The sequence below is a fragment of the Furipterus horrens genome, unplaced genomic scaffold, assembly GCF_987537825.1.
Source record: "Furipterus horrens unplaced genomic scaffold, mFurHor1.1.pri manual_scaffold_11, whole genome shotgun sequence".
Lineage (NCBI taxonomy): Eukaryota > Metazoa > Chordata > Mammalia > Chiroptera > Furipteridae > Furipterus > Furipterus horrens.
Window position 1 is genome coordinate 43,447,673 of NW_028327181.1, and position 18,547 is coordinate 43,466,219.

General features: G+C 40.7%; 1 protein-coding gene, 1 non-coding gene and 1 pseudogene across 2 annotated transcripts in view; 1 reads left to right on the forward strand and 2 right to left on the reverse strand.

Moving 5' to 3' along the window:
- The window catches only part of NCOR1 (nuclear receptor corepressor 1), a 193,612-nt gene that overhangs the window by 32,401 nt on the left and 142,664 nt on the right, over positions 1-18,547 (forward strand). Inside the window, exon 3 of the mRNA XM_090292316.1 lies at positions 12,012-12,145. Within this exon, the coding sequence (XP_090148442.1) occupies positions 12,012-12,145 (134 nt within the window). The remainder of the gene's footprint in view (positions 1-12,011; positions 12,146-18,547) is intronic.
- LOC149997425 (B box-binding protein pseudogene) lies at positions 5,209-8,459 on the reverse strand (annotated as a pseudogene).
- Positions 10,891-10,996, reverse strand: LOC149997426 (U6 spliceosomal RNA). The gene has a single exon (XR_016507273.1). It is a non-coding gene; the product is annotated as a U6 spliceosomal RNA (small nuclear RNA).

The following is an 18,547-nucleotide window of genomic DNA, read 5'->3' on the forward strand; positions in this document are numbered from 1 at the left end:
GGGGAGAGAGAGAAAGAAAGAAAGGGAAACATCGTTTTGTTGTTCCACTTGTTCATGCATTCACTGGTTGATTCTTGTGTACCTGACTTGGGATCCAATCTGCAACCTTGGCATATTAGGGTGCTGCTCTAACTAACTGAGCTACCCAGCCGGGGCAGTAGTTAACTTCTTTTAAACTACCTGGCTGTGTATGGTTATACCACAATTTATTTATCTAGTTACCTATTCCAGTTTTTGGTTATTTCAAATAAAATTATTTAGAAAAAAATGTATCTATGTGTTCGTGGTATTTAGATTATATAAAGAAGTATATTGCCTTATTTTCTTAATACTATCCTTTGGAGAGTTAAAGTTTTAATTTTTATCAAGTCCAATTTATTAATTTTGCGTTTTATATTTATTGCTTTTTGTGCCATATTTAAGCAGTTTTTGCGAAACTCAAGATCATTAAGATTTTCTAAGTTTTATAAGTTTGCATTTTATATTTAAGTTTATGACCTATTTTTAATTAAAAATTTTTTATGTGGATATTCAATTATTCTAGAAACAGTTTGTTGAAAAGGTTATTCTTTTTCCAGTGATTTGCTTTGGTACTGTTATTGAAAATCAATTGACCGTATCATGTGCAAGTCTGTTTCTGTTCTTCCCACTGTTTTGATTATGTATTTCCTATGTACACATTTAATCTTTTAACAAAGCACTTCACACTGTCTTGACTGTTATAGCTTTATAAGTTGAAATTAAATAGTATGGTTCCTTCCTGAATTGTTAGTATTCTATATCTTTAGTATTTCTATATAAATTTTATTTTATTTTTATTTTTTAGGTATATTTTATTGATTATGTTGTTACACCTGTCCCAATTTCTTTTCCCTTTGCTCCCCTCAGCCCAGTACCCACTTCCCTCCAGCAATCCCACCCCCCTTAGTTCATGTCCATGGGTCATGCATATAAGTTCTTTGGCTTCAACCTTTCCTATATTATTCTTAACTTCCCCCTGTTTATTTTGTACCTACCGATTATGCTTCTTCATCCCTGCACCATTTCGCCATTTCTCCCTCTTCCCCCTCCCAGCTGATAATCCTCCAGATGATCCCCATACCTGTAATTCTGTTCTTGTTCTGTTTTGCTTAGTTGGATTTTGTTTTTATTTTTTAGATTCTTTTGTTGATAGTTGTGAGTTCGTTGTCATTTTAGTGTTTGTAGTTTTGGTCTTTTTCTTAAATAAATGCCTTTAACATTTCATATAATAATGGCTTGGTGATGCTGAACTCCTTTAGCTTTACCTTGTTTGGGAAGCACTTCATCTGCCCTTCCCTTCTAAATGATAGTTTTGCTGGGTAGAGTGATCTTGGTTGTAGGTCCTTGCTTTTCATCACATTGAATACTTCTTGCCAGTCCCTTCTTGCCTGCAAAGTTTCTTTTGAGAAATCAGCTGACAATCTTATAGGTACCCCTTTGTATGTAACTCTCTGCTTTTCTCTTGCTGCTTTTAAGATTTTCTGTCTATCTTTAAGCTTTGGTATTTTAATGATGATGTGTCTTGGTGTGGTCCCCTTTGGATCTAGCTTGTTTGGGACTCTCTGTGCTTCCTGGACTTGTATGTCTATTTCCTTCGCCAAATTAGGGAAGTTTTTCTTCATTATTTTTTCACAAAAACTTTCAATTTCTGTTAGGTTGGCTAGCTCCTCATCACTTAGTTCTCCCACTGGAACCTTGATCCGCTCCCTCTTTTGGGCCATACTTCTCTGTCTCCACATCTGGACAGGTTCCCGTGTTTGTTTGCCTCTGTCTTAGGTAGAGCTGTCGCACCTGTTATGTTGTAAGGGGCAGAACCTTAGGTATTTGTTAGTGTGGGGCGACCTATGTCACCACGTTGTGGCACTGTATGTGGGGGAGGGGTCTGAGAGGGAACAATGCCGCCTGCTCAGCACTCGCCCCCTTTTTAGGCACTTCTCCTGTTCCCATATGGGACTGGCGCCCCTCTAGCTGTTGACCTGGCCGTTGTTCCCAGAGTGGGTGGGTCTGTGGACATTCTAGGACCATGGGGGCCCTTTAAACAAGCGGACTCTGCTGAGACCGGCAGTTTCTTCCTCTGCCCCAACCCCCACTGGTCTGCACAGTCAGAAGCAATGAGGCTTTTATTTTCCTTGGTGCTGGGCCTGTGAGCTGTGCGGTCTGGTCTGGTGCTGGGAGCACTCCCCAGGTGTCCCTCCCTGCTTTTTAAAATGCGTGACTGCGCTCTCTTCTGGCCCGCCACCGCCACTGCCACACTGCTTTCTCTGCCCTGGCTCCGCCACTCTAACCTGTCTGGCAGACTGTTTTTCTTTACATCTTTGTTGGACTTCCATGCAGCTCGATTTTCTGGAACTTCTGGTTGTCTCTAGTTTTTAGGTAGTTGTATTCCTTCCTAGTTGTGGAGGGAGATGCAGCGAGTCTATCTAGGCCTCCATCTTGACCAGAAGTCCCCTCTATAGAAGTTTTAGAATCAGCTTCTCAGTTTCTACAAAATGCTTGCTGATATTTTGATTTGGGCTGTGTTGAATCTAGAGAGTATCTATCTTCAGAGAATTGATGTTTTAACCACTTTGAATCTTCTGGTTAATGAACATGGTATATGTCTTCTTGTATTTAAAAGGTCTTCATTAATTTTTCTCAGTGATATTTTATGGTTTTTAGTGTATAGATACACATCTTTTGTCACATTTATTTCTAAATTCATATTTTTGATGTTACTGTAAATGGTATTGCCTTTTGAATTTTAGTTGTTCATTGCTACAATGTATATTGATTTTATATCCTGCAATTTTACTTGTTACTTCTAGTTGCTTTTTATAGATTCCGCAGGATTTTCTATGTAAGATGATTCTGTAATCTGAGAATAAGGACAATTTTGCTTCTGCCTTTCCAAACTTTTTTCATCCTTATTGCAAGACTAGAATATCTAGTACAGTGTTGCATAGAAGGGGTGAGAGTGGACATTCTTGTCTTGTTTCTGATCTTAGGAGGAAAACATTCAGTATTTCACCATTAAGAATGTTGTTAATTTGAGAAATATTCACTACTCCTGTATTTTCTTACAGAGTTTGTGTGGAATTGGTACTTTTTTCTTCCTTAGATATTTGGTAGAATTCGTCAATGAAGCCATCTGGGCTCAGAATTTTTGTTGTGGGAAGTATTTATCTTATGAACTCAGATTTCTTTAATAGTTGTAATGAAGAGCGTTTATTTTTTCTTGAGTCATTTTGAGTAGATTTTGTTGTTCAGGATGTTAAATTAATTTGTATAAGTTATATTATTCCCTTATTCAGTGTCTTTGAGATCTGTTGTCATGTCATTCTTCATGTTAACTGTCCCCCCCTCCTTTTTCTTTATTAGTCTAGCTAGAAGTTGTTTACCAATTTAATAGATTCTTTTCTTTGAAGAACTAGCTTTGGTTTACCTATTTTCACAATTTTTTCTTTGTACTGATTTCTGCTCCATATTATTTTCTTCCTCCAGTAATTACCCACATATATACCATTTTTGACACCATTCACTGCTTTGTATATATTTAGGTTTCCTTTTGGTATCATTTTCTTTTTGTTTGAAGAACATTATTTCACTTAGTTCATGTCTTTTGGTAATGACCTTTCTCAGCTTTTAATTTTCTGAAAACGTTTTTTTCAGGAATATTTTTACTGGATACAGAATTCTTGGTTGATGATTATTTTCTTTCAGCACCTTTTCTTTTTTAAAATCCTCACCTGAGTACATTATTTCATTGCTTTTAGAGAGAAAGGATAGGAGTGCGGAGGGGGCTGAGAGAGAGAGAAACATTGATGTGAGAAAGAAACATTGATTAGTTGCCTTCTTGTACATGCCCCAACGGGGACTGAACCTGCAGCCTGGGTATGTGTCCTAACCCAGACTCAAACCTGCAACCTTTTGGTCTATGAGATGATACTCCAACCAACTGAGCCACATCAGCAGGGCAATTTTCTTTCAACACTTTAAATAAAAGATGTCATTTCTTCTGTTCTGGTATTCTGGCTTATGTGGTTTCTGACTAGAAGTCTTTGGCCATTCTTATCTTTGTTTATTTATATATAAGCATCTCTTTCCCCTTCTTATTAAGTTTTAAGATTTTTCTCTTTATCAGTAGTTTTTAGCAATTTGATTATGATGTGCCTTTTTTTGTGACTTTTTGAATACATATGTTACTGTCTTTGGCATTCACTGTGCTTCCTGCTTCTGTGGATTTATAACTTTCATACGATTTGGGCAATTTTCAGCCATTATTTCTTCAGATATACTTTTCTGTCTACTTTCCCCAAGTTTCTTTCCGAGATACCAATTACACTGGTCCCTGGACCTCTGTTTATTTTATTTTTTCCTGTTTTTTAGCTATTTGCTTCATTTTGCTATGGCTTCATGTTCAGTGACTTTTTCTTCAGCAGTTTCCAGCTTATTGTGAATTTTATCCAGTGAAATTTTTATTGCAGACATTGATTTTTTTTATTTTGGATTGGAATATAAACACTGAATTTTACACTTTTTAGTGCTGGCTTTTGTTGTGTTTATTTAAAGAAAGTTGTATTCCTTCAGGTAGGCAGTTAAATTACTTTTGAGATTTATTTTTAAACTCTCTTAGGGGAAGTCTAGAGTCTTTTTTCCCTCCCAAATAGTTAAGACTGTTATTAACAGGTGTTTGCAGTTTGTTGACATTAAAAAAAAAATTAAGTTGTAAACTTCTATTATAAATTAAAAATGATAATTTTAAAAATCTCAACCTGACCAGATATAAAATAATTTAAAAACCTTTAAAGATGTATTGAAAAAAAAGCAGGCCTTTTTTTCTTTTTCCCTTACTAAGCATGTTTGTCATTATTAACGAGACATCTTTAGTTAAAAATAATAAAAATTCCCGTGCCGCATAGATGATACAGCTACTTCTAGTTATCTGGTCAATGGGCAAAAAAAAGCACTTAAGGTCTTCAGCTCCAATCTTTTGTTAATTTCTTACTGCTGCAATCTATATTCATTTGTTCTTGTTGGCTGACCAAAGGAGATGGTGGTAGAGAGCTAATGGTAAGCTGGCATTTCGTCAGCCCGCCCTGCTGAGCTCAGAGCCGGTGACTTCTCAGCCAGTGGATCCGCTGCTTTTGTCTCTTTGCCTACTGTGCTGTAGGGTTTACTGGGCGTCAGTCTGCAATTGAAGTTGCTGTGCTACCAGTGTTGAGGTGGCTCATATCCTTGGTTTTCCTTAACCTCATCGCTGTCCTCTCTAGGCTGTCTTTGGCAAGGGGGGCCCCTGCCAAATTGTGATCTGTAGCCCCGATTCATACAAAGTCTGTCTCACTGGTCTGCCTTGTTCTCCCGCACCCTGGTTGTCAGCACCCCCCTTCACTTCTGCTGGCGCCCAGAGGGTTGGAACACTGTGGTCGTTGCCCATAGGGTCTCTGCATGCAGTAAGGTGGGAACTGTTGCCTGCGGTAGGACTGGCACTGTAGGGCCTCGCTGGCCTTCAGGAGCACTCTTCAGTCCCTCGTCCTTTCCCCCACTCTCACTGTCCTGGTGACTCTGCTGGTAATTGTGTGGAGGACCCCTACGATGTGGATAGCATCTATAATGGTTACAGTCTGCTGCATATTTACTGCCTTGCACTGCTAAGTCCACCAGGGCCTGTAACATTTGCTGCCTCTGCACCTTTTTCTCCAACATCAAACTCCACAGTCTCTCCATTGCCTATACTGCAACAGTATTGGGTTGGCAAAAAGTCTGTTTAGCTTTTTCCATAAAATAAAGGACACATTTTTCCCTTTCACAATGACTTTATTGATTTGGATATTTTGAGTATGTCGGCTGTCTCCCACTATTGGTTTCTAAGTGGATAGAGGCCAGGGGTGCTGCTAAACATCTTCCAATGCATAAGGTAGCCCCACGGCAAAGAATTATTTGGCCAAACTGTTAGTAGCACCAAGAGACTTCTCAAACCAGTCACAGCAACTTCTCCATACACAAATCTTTTTCTGCATTTCTTTTGTGTTTTTACCTTTCTTAAAATACTAAAGCATGATATGCTGAAAATGCTGCATATCTTCTTCCATCTTCAGTATTGAAATGGCTGCACAAAAATCCACCAATTTTGATAAGTTTTTAAAAATGCACGCTAATATGACAGCTGTCACAATACAACTTAATAAAATTGTTTCAAATGACGTTCAAGACAACTAAGCTCGACTGGAGCCATCCTGCAGAAACGAAGGTTTTGGCCCACCCAATACTTCCTGGGGTGGTTCTTCTTCTTTTTTTAAAAAAATGTGCTTTATCGATTATGCTGTTACAGTTGTCCCAATTTCTTTTCCCTTTTTTCCCCTCCACCCAGTACCCCCCCTTCCCTCCTGTTGCCCCCCCCCCTTAGTCCATGTCCATTGGTTGTGCATATAGTTCTTCTCAACATCTTCCTGTCTACTCCACTCCCTCCTACTACGCTTCTTAATTCCTATACCATCTCCCTCCCTCCCCCCTTCCCCCTCCCTGCTGACCTCCCCCCAATATGTTCCCCATACCTATAATTCTTTTCCCACTCCCGTTGCCTACTTAGTTTGCCTTTGTTTCGATTCCCTAGCTTCTGTTGTTGGTTGTTGTGATACAGTTTCATTTTAATGTTCATAGTTTTGATCCTCTTTCTCCTAAACAAGTCCCTTTAACATCTCATATAACAGTGGTTTGGATCTGATGAACTCCTTCAGTTTTACTTTGTCCTGGAAGCACTTTCTCTGCCCTTCTATTCTGAATGACAATTTCGCTGGATAGAGTATTCGTGGCTGCAGGTTCTTGCTTTTCATTACTTTGAATATTCCTTGCCAGTCCCTTCTTGCTTGCAGAGTCTTCTTTGAGAAACCAGCTGATAGTCTTATTGGGACCCCTTTGTACATAATTCTTTTCTTCTCTCTTGCTCCTTTTAAGATTCTCTCTTTATCCTTAATTTTTGACATTTTGATTATAATGTATCTCGGTATGGTTTTCCGTGGGTCCAGTTTTTTTGGAACTCTCTGTGCTTCCTGGATCTGTAAGTCTATTTCCTTCCCCAAGTTAGGGAAGTTCTGCTTCATTATTTTTTCACATAATTTTTAAATTTCTATTTCTTCTTCTTCACCTTCTGGCAACGCTAAGATTCGGATGTTGGCCCACTTATAGCTGTCCCATAGGTTTCTGAGCCTCTCCTCATTTTACTCACTTTTTGTTTCCTCTTTCTGCACTGGTTGACTGTTCCTTCCCTATGTTCTGATTTGTTGATTTGATCCCTGGTTTTCTTTCCCTCACCACTAGTGTTTTTGTTCATTTCAGCAGGACTAGCCTTCATTCCTTCCCCGTCTTGTTTAAGATCTGCCATCAAATCTGTAAGCTTTCTTATAACCAAAGCTCTGAACTGAGCCTCAGAAAGGTTTCCTGTCTGCTAAGTCCTTAGGTAGATATTTGCTGTCCGGTCAGCTGTGTCACCGGGATCTCTATCACGATCTGTGCCATCCTGACAGTTTGTGTTTACCTTTGCTTCCTGGGCGGGGCTGTCACGCCTCCTACGCTATAGGGGGCGGAGCCCTGTGCATGCATCACTACCAGACGACCCTTCTCACCATGCTGTGGTGTTTTGTGTGGGAGCGGGGGTCCAAGATGGATTCCTGCCATTCGCTCTCTGATAAGAGACCGGGAACCTCCTCCTCCGTCCCACCCTCTCTGGGCCTCACAGTCCAAGGCAATGGGGGTCTGCCTTCCCCAGCTTTGGAATCGCGAGTTTACGGGTTTGGTCTGCAGCTAGGAGTGCTCCCCAGGCTCTTCTCACCTCCCCTTAAATATGGGTGTCTGTGCTTACCGCTGTCCTGCTGCCGTTGTCGCTGTTGCTGCCGCCAGCACCTCTCTGCTCGGCTTCACCCTCCTACCCATCTGGACGAGCACCACTTCTTTATAACTTCATACGTTGAACTTCCATTTATTTTCTGGAACTTCTGGTTATTTCTGGTTTTGCGGTAGTTGTATTCCTTCTTAGTTGTGGAGGGAGAAGGAGCGAGTCAGTCTAGGCCTCCATCTTGGCTGGAAGTCTCCGGTGTGTGTTTGCCTCTGTGTCTTAGGTAGATCTGTCACTCCTGTTACGTTGTAAGGGGCCGGTTATTCTTCTTTATGGCCATTTTTCTGTTCCCAAAACCTTTGTTGCGGTGACCTTCTTGTCCCTGCCAGCAGGTGCTGTCATTGCAAGGCTCCTTGGGATACCTCTTTTCTGCACTGCTGCCCTGTGGTACTGGGCTTGGTGTTTGGCAGCACTGAGGGTAGGGGCAGTGGTGGACAGTTGCAGTGATGATGGCCACTGGGGCTGGTGGCAGCAGCTGTGGCGGCTCCTCCTGGGGATTGTAACTCAGGTGGTGGCAGCCATGGGGCTCCTCAGTGCCTGCTGGGCTCTGCTCTCCTCTCCTGCTACCCATTGCACTAATGACTCAGTGTAGTCGTTATTGTAGCTCTACTTTATCTGCCACTTCCAAACTTGTCTTTTTTGGGGGTGTTACTGAATGTCTGGTGTATTCGGTGAGGTTTCTTCCTTCTGGCTGGAGGAAATTTAAGTGAGTTCTGGCCCTGTGTGAGTTCTGGGAAATGTTTGTTTTGTAGGTCCTCCTAATTGTTCTTTTCATCCGAAGCTGTCTATGCTTTTCCTATGCATTTACATATTGGAATTCAGCTAAAGATTTAAGGGAACACAAATTCATGTTTCAGAAAGTCATTCTCTGTGTAACTTCCTTCTCTCTGGAAGTCTTCAGAATATCTCTGTCTGACTTACCCAAACTAGTATGGTTGTTTCTACAGTGACCAAGGTCGTGGGCACTTTCTAGGTTCCCTTACCATGGGTGCAGTTTGGAAGTCACATTCAGGCAGAAAGTTTGAAGTATGGTAGGACTCACCCATTTGTGTCACTTTTCTCAGAGATCAAGTTCTGTGCAGCCCATTGCCCAATGTCTGAAAATAGTTCCTACATTTTGTCCAATTTTTTAGCTGTTTACTATGGGAATGTAATTCTGGATAGTGTTGTCCTTTCTTCACTGTCTTACTTGTCTTGGTTATGTTTTCAATGAGATATCTCATTTTTTCTTACTGTGTGTGAACTGTGTTTTGTTATCTGCCTATAGTGAAGGGCTCTGCATCACTTATCTACTCCCTATTTCAGTCTGGACAGTTCAATTTTATCTGCTTGTGATTTTAAAGATACTTTTGTTGACATATAATTTATATAACATAAAATTCATTGTTTTAAAGTATATAATATAGTGGTTTTTAGTATATTCACTATGTTGGACAGCCATTATCTAATTCCAGAACTTTTCCATCACCCAGAATGAAACCCCATACCTAATAGTGGTTAATTCCAATTCCTCTCTTCCCTCCGTCTCCTGGCAACCACTGATCTGCTTTCTATGTCTGTTGGTTAGCCTCTCGTAGACATTGCATGTAGACGGACTCATATAGAATGTGGCTTTTTATGTCTTTTTTTTTAAGGTAGCATTTTGTTTTCTAGGTTCATTTATGTTGTAACCTGTATTAGTGGTTCATTGCTTTTTATGGCTGAATAATATTACATTGTATAGATGCAGGTTCCCCCTGCTCTCCACTAGCAGAATGTACCTATGAAACCTTTCATAAGCTGAAATGGCGTAAAGCAAAGAAGCAATTACCATTAACTTATATGGATAAGTTTTTGAGCATTCCCAGAGCCCCAAAATAACCTGATAAATAAAACTTAAAATAACACATATAGTAAAAGCAGGAGTGATATCGTAAATACATAGCCTGTATAGAGTAGAAATGTACAGTGTAGCTTAACCTATTAAAAAGACTGATTTCTCCTTATGTATAAGATAATGGTCTGGCTGGTAGCTCGGTTGGTTGGAGTAGCCTCCCAATATGCCAAGATAGCGGTCAGGGCACACACGTGAATCAACAAATCAGTGTTTCTCTCTTTCCCCTCTCCGTTACTCACTGCCTCCCTACCCCCTTCCTCTGTGTAAAATCAATTTTAAAAAATTAGCGCTGGCTGGTGTGGCTGGGTTGGTTGGAGCATTATGCCATGAACTGAGGGTTTGCGGGTTCCATTCCCTGTCTGGGCACATCCCCAGGTTGTGGATTTGTCTCTAGTTGGGGCGCATATGGGAGGCAGCTGATCAGTGTTTCTCTCTCACATCTCTTTCTCTTCCTTCCTGTCCCTCTAAAATCAGTAAGTATATCCTTGGGCAAGGATTAAAAAAAAAGAATTTAAAAAATGATAACAGAGCACCACGTTTTGTAACCCGTCAGTCCACTCAAGTGGTCGACATTCCGTTTTTTCCGTTCCTGGATGCTGACTTCAGAGACTGCTTTACTACTAGCAAAACCAAAGGAACTTTGGCAGCTTTCCAGATTCTCTTTGTGTAAATAGTCCAAATGGTGGACACAGGCGAACGCAACTCACGGTATCTTTATTTTGTTCACCACCATTGAAATGCTTACGTCCAGTTTTATGCCAAGCATAACACTCTTACAAGTTCTTAGACATTTCTGATACCTTAGGATACATCTTGCTCACAGATACACAAAATAAATCGAGATAAAGCACAGATGCTTATCTACACAGTTCAAAGCTATGATGACTTGATGATGAGATGCTGAAGGCAGCTCCCGGGGAGCAGCTTGGAGGAACCAGTCGCTGCTTGGTGTGCCCTGCTTCTGTAGTGGCTCACTGCAGAACAAACATGAATGCTATTTTCACTTTTTGTCCTTCTTTGTAAAAGTGAAAATCTTATTTGGATTTCTTTTGGACAGTGGAAACAGTTACTAACATAGCTCTTTCGTAAAAGTGAAGTAACATAACTTGAACTATTTTTTACCAAATAAAATACAGACCACTTCACAAATTTGTATGTCACCCTTGTGCAGAGACATGCTAGTCTTCTCTGTATCTTCCCAGTTTTAGTATACGTGCTGTGGAAGGGAGCGTGCCACTCAAACCTTTGAAGAATGGGGGAATACTTGTATACCAATGTTTGCACCTTCATGAGTTCGTGGACCTTTGGATTTCTTTCTCCTATTGTGAATAATGCTGCTTTGAAAATTTGTGCACAAATTTTTGTGTACAGACTTACTTTTTAAAAATATTTTATTCATTTTTAGAGAGAGGGGAGGTGGGGGAAAGAGAGGGAGAGAAACATTGATGTGAGAGAGAAACATAGATTGGCTGCCTCTCACACTCACCCCGACCAGAGACCTAACCTGCAATCCAGGCACGTGTCCTGACCAGGACTCAAGCCTGCGACCTTTTGCTTTGCAGGACAACGCCCAACCAACTGAACGATACTGGTCAGGGTGACATATTCTTTTAATTACCATGTATGTATACCTAACAGTAGAGTTCCTGGGTTATTCGGTAGTTCTGTGTTTATGATTATTAGTATTATTAATTTTCTTTTGAAAAGAAGCTTTTGCATTTTCAACAAAAAGTCAACAAAAGAAAGGTAGGAAAACAAAAGTAAAACCACCCGCCCTGGAATGATGGAAAAACTCCTTACTTTTAACTAGCATGTTGATGCTCTAGTCTTCTGTTTCTTCATTTGTAAATATACATGCATTTAACTAGATGGATTCTGCAATCATTCCAGTTTACTGATTTTGAATTTAAGATTGGCATCCTTTTTAGGATTTCATATTGAACACATGAGTTTGAGATCTTACTACATGAATAATATAGATTGGAAATTATTGTAATATGTTGTTAGAAGAATGAGTCAAAATTGAACAGAATTTAATTTGAATTCTTTTGATTGATATATAGTTAAAATTTTGATTGTTTTAGGTTTAATGGAAAGAATTAGATAAGTAAAGGGTTGAAATCATCATTGCTGTTTCTCTCCATACTTAGTAACCCATGACTGCCTTCATGCAGTTATACTTGGTTTGATTTCATTTTGCTTTTCACTTTTTGGTTAATAATTAATTTATGATTGTTTTAATACTAGGAATTTGCAGTCCCTGATTATCGTTCTTCTCATCTTGAAGTCAGTCAAGCATCACAGCTCTTGCAGCAACAGCAGCAACAGCAGCTCCGCAGACGACCTTCCTTGCTTTCAGAATTTCACCCAGGTTCTGACAGGTAATGGGGTTTCTTATATGTTTTTCTCTAGGACTGAACTTGTGAAGTGTGTATATTTCACAAGTGTGCCATTGTTTTAAATTTTTTAGTTTTATTAACCAAGCCATGACTGGCCATCTGTAGTTTGTATTTTGAGCTTGTTTATATTTGTTTATCTTTTGGAATAGTTAATAATAGTTAACAAACTCTTAAAATTTGTTTGCAGAGTTCAGAGTTAATGCTGTGTATTGGGAAATCAACTAGACCTAAGTTTGAATCCTGGTTAGCAGTGTGGCCTTGTTCACGTTATACACAGTGGGCAAAAGTAGGTTTACAGTTGTTCATGTAGAAAATAATACAGTAATTAATAAATAATATAATAATAAACTCGTGTTGCATCCTCACAACTGTAAACCTACTTTGCCCCGCCCTGTATGAACTGGTGCTCCTAATTTAGTCCTATTTCAGAATACTGGTGACCCTTGAACAACACAGGTTTGAACTCTGACAAGTGGGAAGTGATATCTTATTGTGGTTTTAACTTGCATTTCTCTGAAGATTATGGATGTTTATCGTGTTTCTCATATCTACGCAAGTCCTCTGTCCATTTTTTAATTGGACTCTTTGTTTTTCTGATATTGAGTTGTATGAGTTCTTTATAAATTTTGGGTATTAACCCCCGATGTATCTGATGTCATCATTGGCAAATATCTTCTTCCATTAATAAGGCTGTCTTTCTGTTTTGTTGATGGTTTCCTTTTGATTTGCAAAATTTCTTACTTTGATGGAGTCACATTTTTTTCCTTGCTTGAGGAGATAAATCGGAAAAAATATTGCTAAGAGAAAGATCAGAGATTTTACTGCTTATGTTTTCTTTTTTTTTTTTTTTAAGTATGTTTTATTGATTATGGTATTACAGTTGTCCCAATTTTTCCCTCTTTGCCCCTCTCCGCTCGGTACCCCCCCTTTACCCCTGTAATCCCCTCCCTTACCCTTAGTTCATGTCAGTGGGTCGTGCATGTAAGTTCTTCGGGTTCTACATTTCCTATACTATACCTAACATTCCCCTATTTTGTACCTACCAATTACAGTATCATGTTATCTGCAAATAATGATAGTTTCACTTCTTTCCAACTTGGATGCTTTTTATTTCTTCTTGTTAATGAAAGTGGACATTATTGTATTGTTCCAGATCTTTAAAAAATACTTTTCGTTTTCCCCCCTTGAGTATGATGTTAGCTGTGGGTCTGTCATGCATAGCCTTTATTATGTTGAGGTACGTTCCTTCTCTTCCCACTTTGCTGAGAGTTTTTATCTTAAATGCATGCTGGATTTTGTCAGATGGTTTTTCTGCATATATGGACATGATCCTATGATTTTTATCTTTTGTTTATGTGATATATCATATTAATTGATTTGTGGATATTGAACCAACCTTTTATCTCAGGAATAAATTCCAGTTCATCATAGTGTATGATATTTTTAATGTATGGCTGAATTCAGTTTCCTAATACTTTATTGAGGATTTTTTCCCCTTACATTTATCAGGGATATTGGCCTTATAATTCATTATTATTATTATTATTATAGTGTCTTTATCTGGTTTTGGAATTAGGATAATGCCAGCCTCAAAAAATGAACTTTGTAGTTCTTCTTTGAATGTTTTGGTGAAATTTACCTGTGTAGCCATTTATTTGGTCCAGGATGTTTGTTTATTGGTAGTTGTTTGATTACTGCTTTCAGTTTTGGTGGTTGTAGTTAGTCTGTTAAGATTTTCTTTTTCTTTTTGATTTAGTCTTGGAAGATGTTATGTTTCTAGGAGTTTATCCATTCCAAGTTGTCCAATTTGTTGGTATATAGTTGTTCATGATATTTTCTTATAACCCTTTATATGTGTGTTGTCAGTTGTTACGTCTCTTTCATTTCTGATTTTATTTATTTGGGTCCTCTTTTTTTTTCTTTTTGAATCTGGTTAAAGGTTTATCAATCTTGTCTATCTTCTCAAATAACCAGCTCTTGGTTTCATTGATCTTTTCAGTTATTTTTTTAGGCTATTGCATTTATTTTTATTCTGATCTTTATTATTTCCTTCCTTTTAGTTACCTGAGGCTTTGTTGTTTGTTCTTTCTCTAGTTCCTTTAGGTGTGAGGTAAGATTGTTTATTTGAGATTTTTCTTGTTTGTTGAGGTAGTCCTGTATTGCTATGCATTTCCTTCTCAGGGCTGCTTTTGTTGTGTCCCACAGTTTTGGGTTGTTGTGTTTTCATTTTTATTTGTCACAGGTCATCTTTTATTTATATCTCATTGTTAACCCATTCATTGTTTAGTAAAATGTTATTTAGCCTCCATGTGTCTGTGTGGTTTCTTTCCTTCTAGTTGATTTCTAGTTTCATACTCTTGAAGAAAGAGAAGGTGGTTGATATAATTTTAATCTTACATTTATTTAGCCTTGTTTTGTGACCTAACATGTAGTCTATCCAGGAAAAGGACCATGTCCACTTGATAAGAATGTATATTCTGCTGATTGGCGTGAAATGCTCTGAAGATTCCAATTTATGAGACAGATATGCTGCCTGCTGCGCTAAGGGGGTGCCTTGAAGAAATCAGTTTATTTCATCTGATCTAGTGTGTCATTTAAATAAAAATATTTTATTTATTTTTAGAGAGAGGGGAAGGGAGGGAGAGGATCATAGATGTGGGAGAGAAATATTGACCAGTTTCCTCTCTCACACACCCTAACCAGGGATCAAACTTGCAACCCAGACATGTGCCCTGACGAGGAATCAAACTGGTGATCTTTCGCTTTGTGGGACAATATCCAACCAACGGAGCCACGCTGGTCAGGCCCTGGTCTAGTGGGTCATTTAAGGCCTCTGTTTCTAGTTGATTTTCTGTCAGGAGGATCTATTCAGTGATGTCAGTGGGGTGATAAAGGGGCTTACTGTGACTCCGTCACTGTCGGCCTCTCCCTAGGTTCGCTTCGTGTATTGAGGGCTCCTGTGTTGTGTGCATGAAAGTTTACAAGGGCGCTATGGTCTCGTTGGGTTGGCCCCTTTGTTATGGAAGGCCTTTCTTTGTCACTTGTTATGAACTTTGTTTTAAAGTCTATTTTGTCTCATAGAAGTATTGCTACCTCAACTTTGTTTTTATTCTTCAATTTGCATGAAATATTTATTTTTCCAATCTTCACTGTGTATACTAAAGACAGCATGTATATGGGTTGTTTTCTTTTTTTTTTAAATTGTTATTCTCTTACAATTGTCCCAGTTTTTCCCCCTTTGCCCACCTCTGCCCAAGCCACCGCCCGCTCCCACACTCAGTCCCCACACTGTTGTCCATGCCCGTGGGTCATTCATAAAGGTTGTTTTCTTATTCGCTTAACTACCCTTTGCCTTTTGATTAGAACATTTAATTTACATTTCTGTGGTTATTGATAGGTATGTATTGTTATTTCATTATGCATATTATACATGTTCCTTTTTTAAATTTCTTTCTTGCTTTCAGAGAAATCCCTTTAATATTTCTTGTAATACTGGTTTGATTGTAATGAACTCCTTTAGTTTTTTTTCTGAGAAGCTCTTTTATTTCCCCTTCTGTTTTAAATGATAGTCTAGCTGGGTTAGTAATCTTGGTTATAGGGCCCTGCTTTTCATCACTTTGAATATTTTGTGCCAATCCCTCTGGCTTAAAGTGTTTCTGTTGATAAATCAACTGAGGCCTTATGGGAGCTCTCTTACAAGTGACTTACTGTCTTTCTCTTGCTGCTCTTAAGATTCTCTATCATTAACCTTTGTCAATTCAATCACGCTGTGTCTCGGTGTGGTCCTTTTTGGGTTCATCTTGTTTGGAACTCTGTGCTTCCTAGACTTATGTGTCTTTCCTTCACCAGGTTAGGAAAGTTTTCAGTTATTTCTTCAAATTGATTCTCAATCCTTTTCCCTTCCTTTTCTCCTTCTTGCAATTTTATAATGTGGATATCATTATGCTTGATTTTGTCCCAGAGGTCCCTTAAACTTTCCTCATTAAAATAAATTCTTTTGTGCTCTCATTGGGTGTTTTCTGTTACCTTGTCCTCAGAATCGCTGGTACGATACTCTGATTTCTCTAATTTATGGTTGATTTCTTCTGGTATATTCATTTCGGATATTGTATTTTTTATTTTGAACTGGTTCTTTTTTTATGGTTTCTTTGCTTTTTTAAATGCTTACTACCTTTTTATTAAATTCTCATTCAGTTCATTTATTCTTTACTTAAATTACTTGAGCATTCCTATAACCATTAAGAAAAATTTTTTTCTTTTATTGATTCTAGAGAGAGGGGAAGGGAGGGAGAAAAATACCGATGTGAGAGAGAAACATCAATTGGTTGTCTCTTGCATATGCCCTGTCAGGGGACTGAACTCATAACTGAGGCATGTGCCCTGACCAGGAATTGAACCCGTAACCTCCTGGTCTGCTGGTCGACACCAGACCAACTGAGCCACACCAGCCAGGGCTATAACCATTGTTTTGGACTCTCTATCTGGTAGATTGCTCGTGCCATTTTATTTAGTTCTTTTTCTGGAAATTTCTACTATTCTTTCGTTTGGGGCATGTTTCTTTGTTTCCCCATTTTGATTATCTGTCTCTAATTGTTTCTGTGTATTACATAGACCTACTATGTCTCCCAGTCTTGGCGGGGTGGTCTTATGTACTAAGTGTCCTGCGGAGCTCAGTGGCACCATCTCCCTAATTCACCTGAGATGCATGCTTCAGGAAGGCCCCCTTGTGTGGGTTATGTGAGCCCTTCTGTTGTAGCTGAGTCTTGATTGTTCTTTGCGTACTTGTGGGTGTTGACACTCAGGCTGGCTGACTGTGAGGATTGACCCTACCACAGGTATGAGCTGTTGGTGGGGGACTGACCCCACTGAGTGGAATTGTCCCCAGCAGCATCTGGTGCCTGCTGAGATCTCCCTTTGGGTGTGCAGCTGTTGGAGCTAATCGGGTCATACTCTGAAGTGGTCTGGTGTCAGCCACTGAGTGTTGGTTCTAGGGGCTCTTGTGAGGGACTGTGGTGTAGGTCAATGTCAGATACTCCTTTGACCAGCCCTGGGCTGCCTGTTAGGAGCCGTAAAGTGATCCACGGTTGGTGGCTTCCACTGCTGGGTCTGGGTGTTAGTTGGAGGGGCCAAGCTGTGTACCAAACCTATTGCGGATCAGCAAAAGGCCTAAGGCACCCAGTGATTTGCCTTCACCTGCTGGTGGCCTGTTAGGCTCTGCCACTGAAATCACCTCTGGGAGCATGCGAGTTGCGTGGGTCAGGTTCTCAACTCATCAGGAAGGGCTGATTGTTGTTCACCAGGTTGCTGCAGATTCTAACCTGGCCCCAGTGCTGGGTCTGAGGCCATTCAGCAGAAGTCTCAGGATACACTGAGGCAGACCTCCACCTGCTTGGGGCCTGAGCACCTTTATGGTCTGGTGGGTTTCAGGGAGACGTCAGGGTGAGGCCAGTAGAGCCATCAGGCTAAAACAGATTAAGATTTGGCATGTGGAGGGAGGGCTGTGCACAGGAATGGTGTCACTGGTTGGCTTTTGCGGGAACTACGGTCCTCACCAGAAAGTCATGCAGATCTGTCTCTCCTTGTGTGCCTTTCACACCCTTGAGTCAGCCTGCATCTCCTCGAGAGTCCTTGAAGAAACACTGCAACACAGGCCCAGTTGGCCAGCAGCCCGCAGACCCCTTTACATGGTGAGAACTTAGGCACAGGCGGGGCCTGGGGTATTTGGGAGGGTAGGGCTAGTGCGTCTTCCCAGGCTGCTGCCATGGAATGGAAGTGCTGGTCGGGGAAATGGCCCTCACCCTGAAATCGTTCTGCTTAGTGTCTCCCTCGAAGCTGCCTGGAGCTCCTCGAGAACTTCTCAAGGAAGACTGTGTTGGCCCCACGCTGGCTACAGCCAACAGATTCTTTCACAGGGTGCAAGGGTGGCATGGCGTGTCCCCAGGGAGACTGGATTGCGTGGCTAGTGCGTTTCCTCGGGCCTCTGCCGTGGGGAAGGGAGTGGAAGCGCTCAGGAGCGTGGGGGAATGGCCCTTGCCCTGGAGCCACGGCGCTCAGCCTCTCTCTCCGTGTGTCGGGCGTCTTCAGGGGGGTTCCAGGAAAGCCTGCAGTGGGCCCTGGCTGGCCGCAGCTAGCTGGTTCCCCCACATGGGGCGAACTTGGCAGAGTGGTGCCACAGGGAGCCAGGAGGGTGGGGCTAAAGCACCTTCCCAGGCTGGTGCTGTGCAGAGCGGGGTGCTGCACCCGGTAAACGCGGTGTCTGTGGGTGGTGTGCGAGAGAGGCTCAGCAGACGGCCAGCGGGGCTGTTTTCTCTAGCCCTCTGTCTGAAGCCGCACAACCCAGCCTTGTCCCTGTAGGGCTCCCGTCTGCTCCGAGCCACCGGCCCT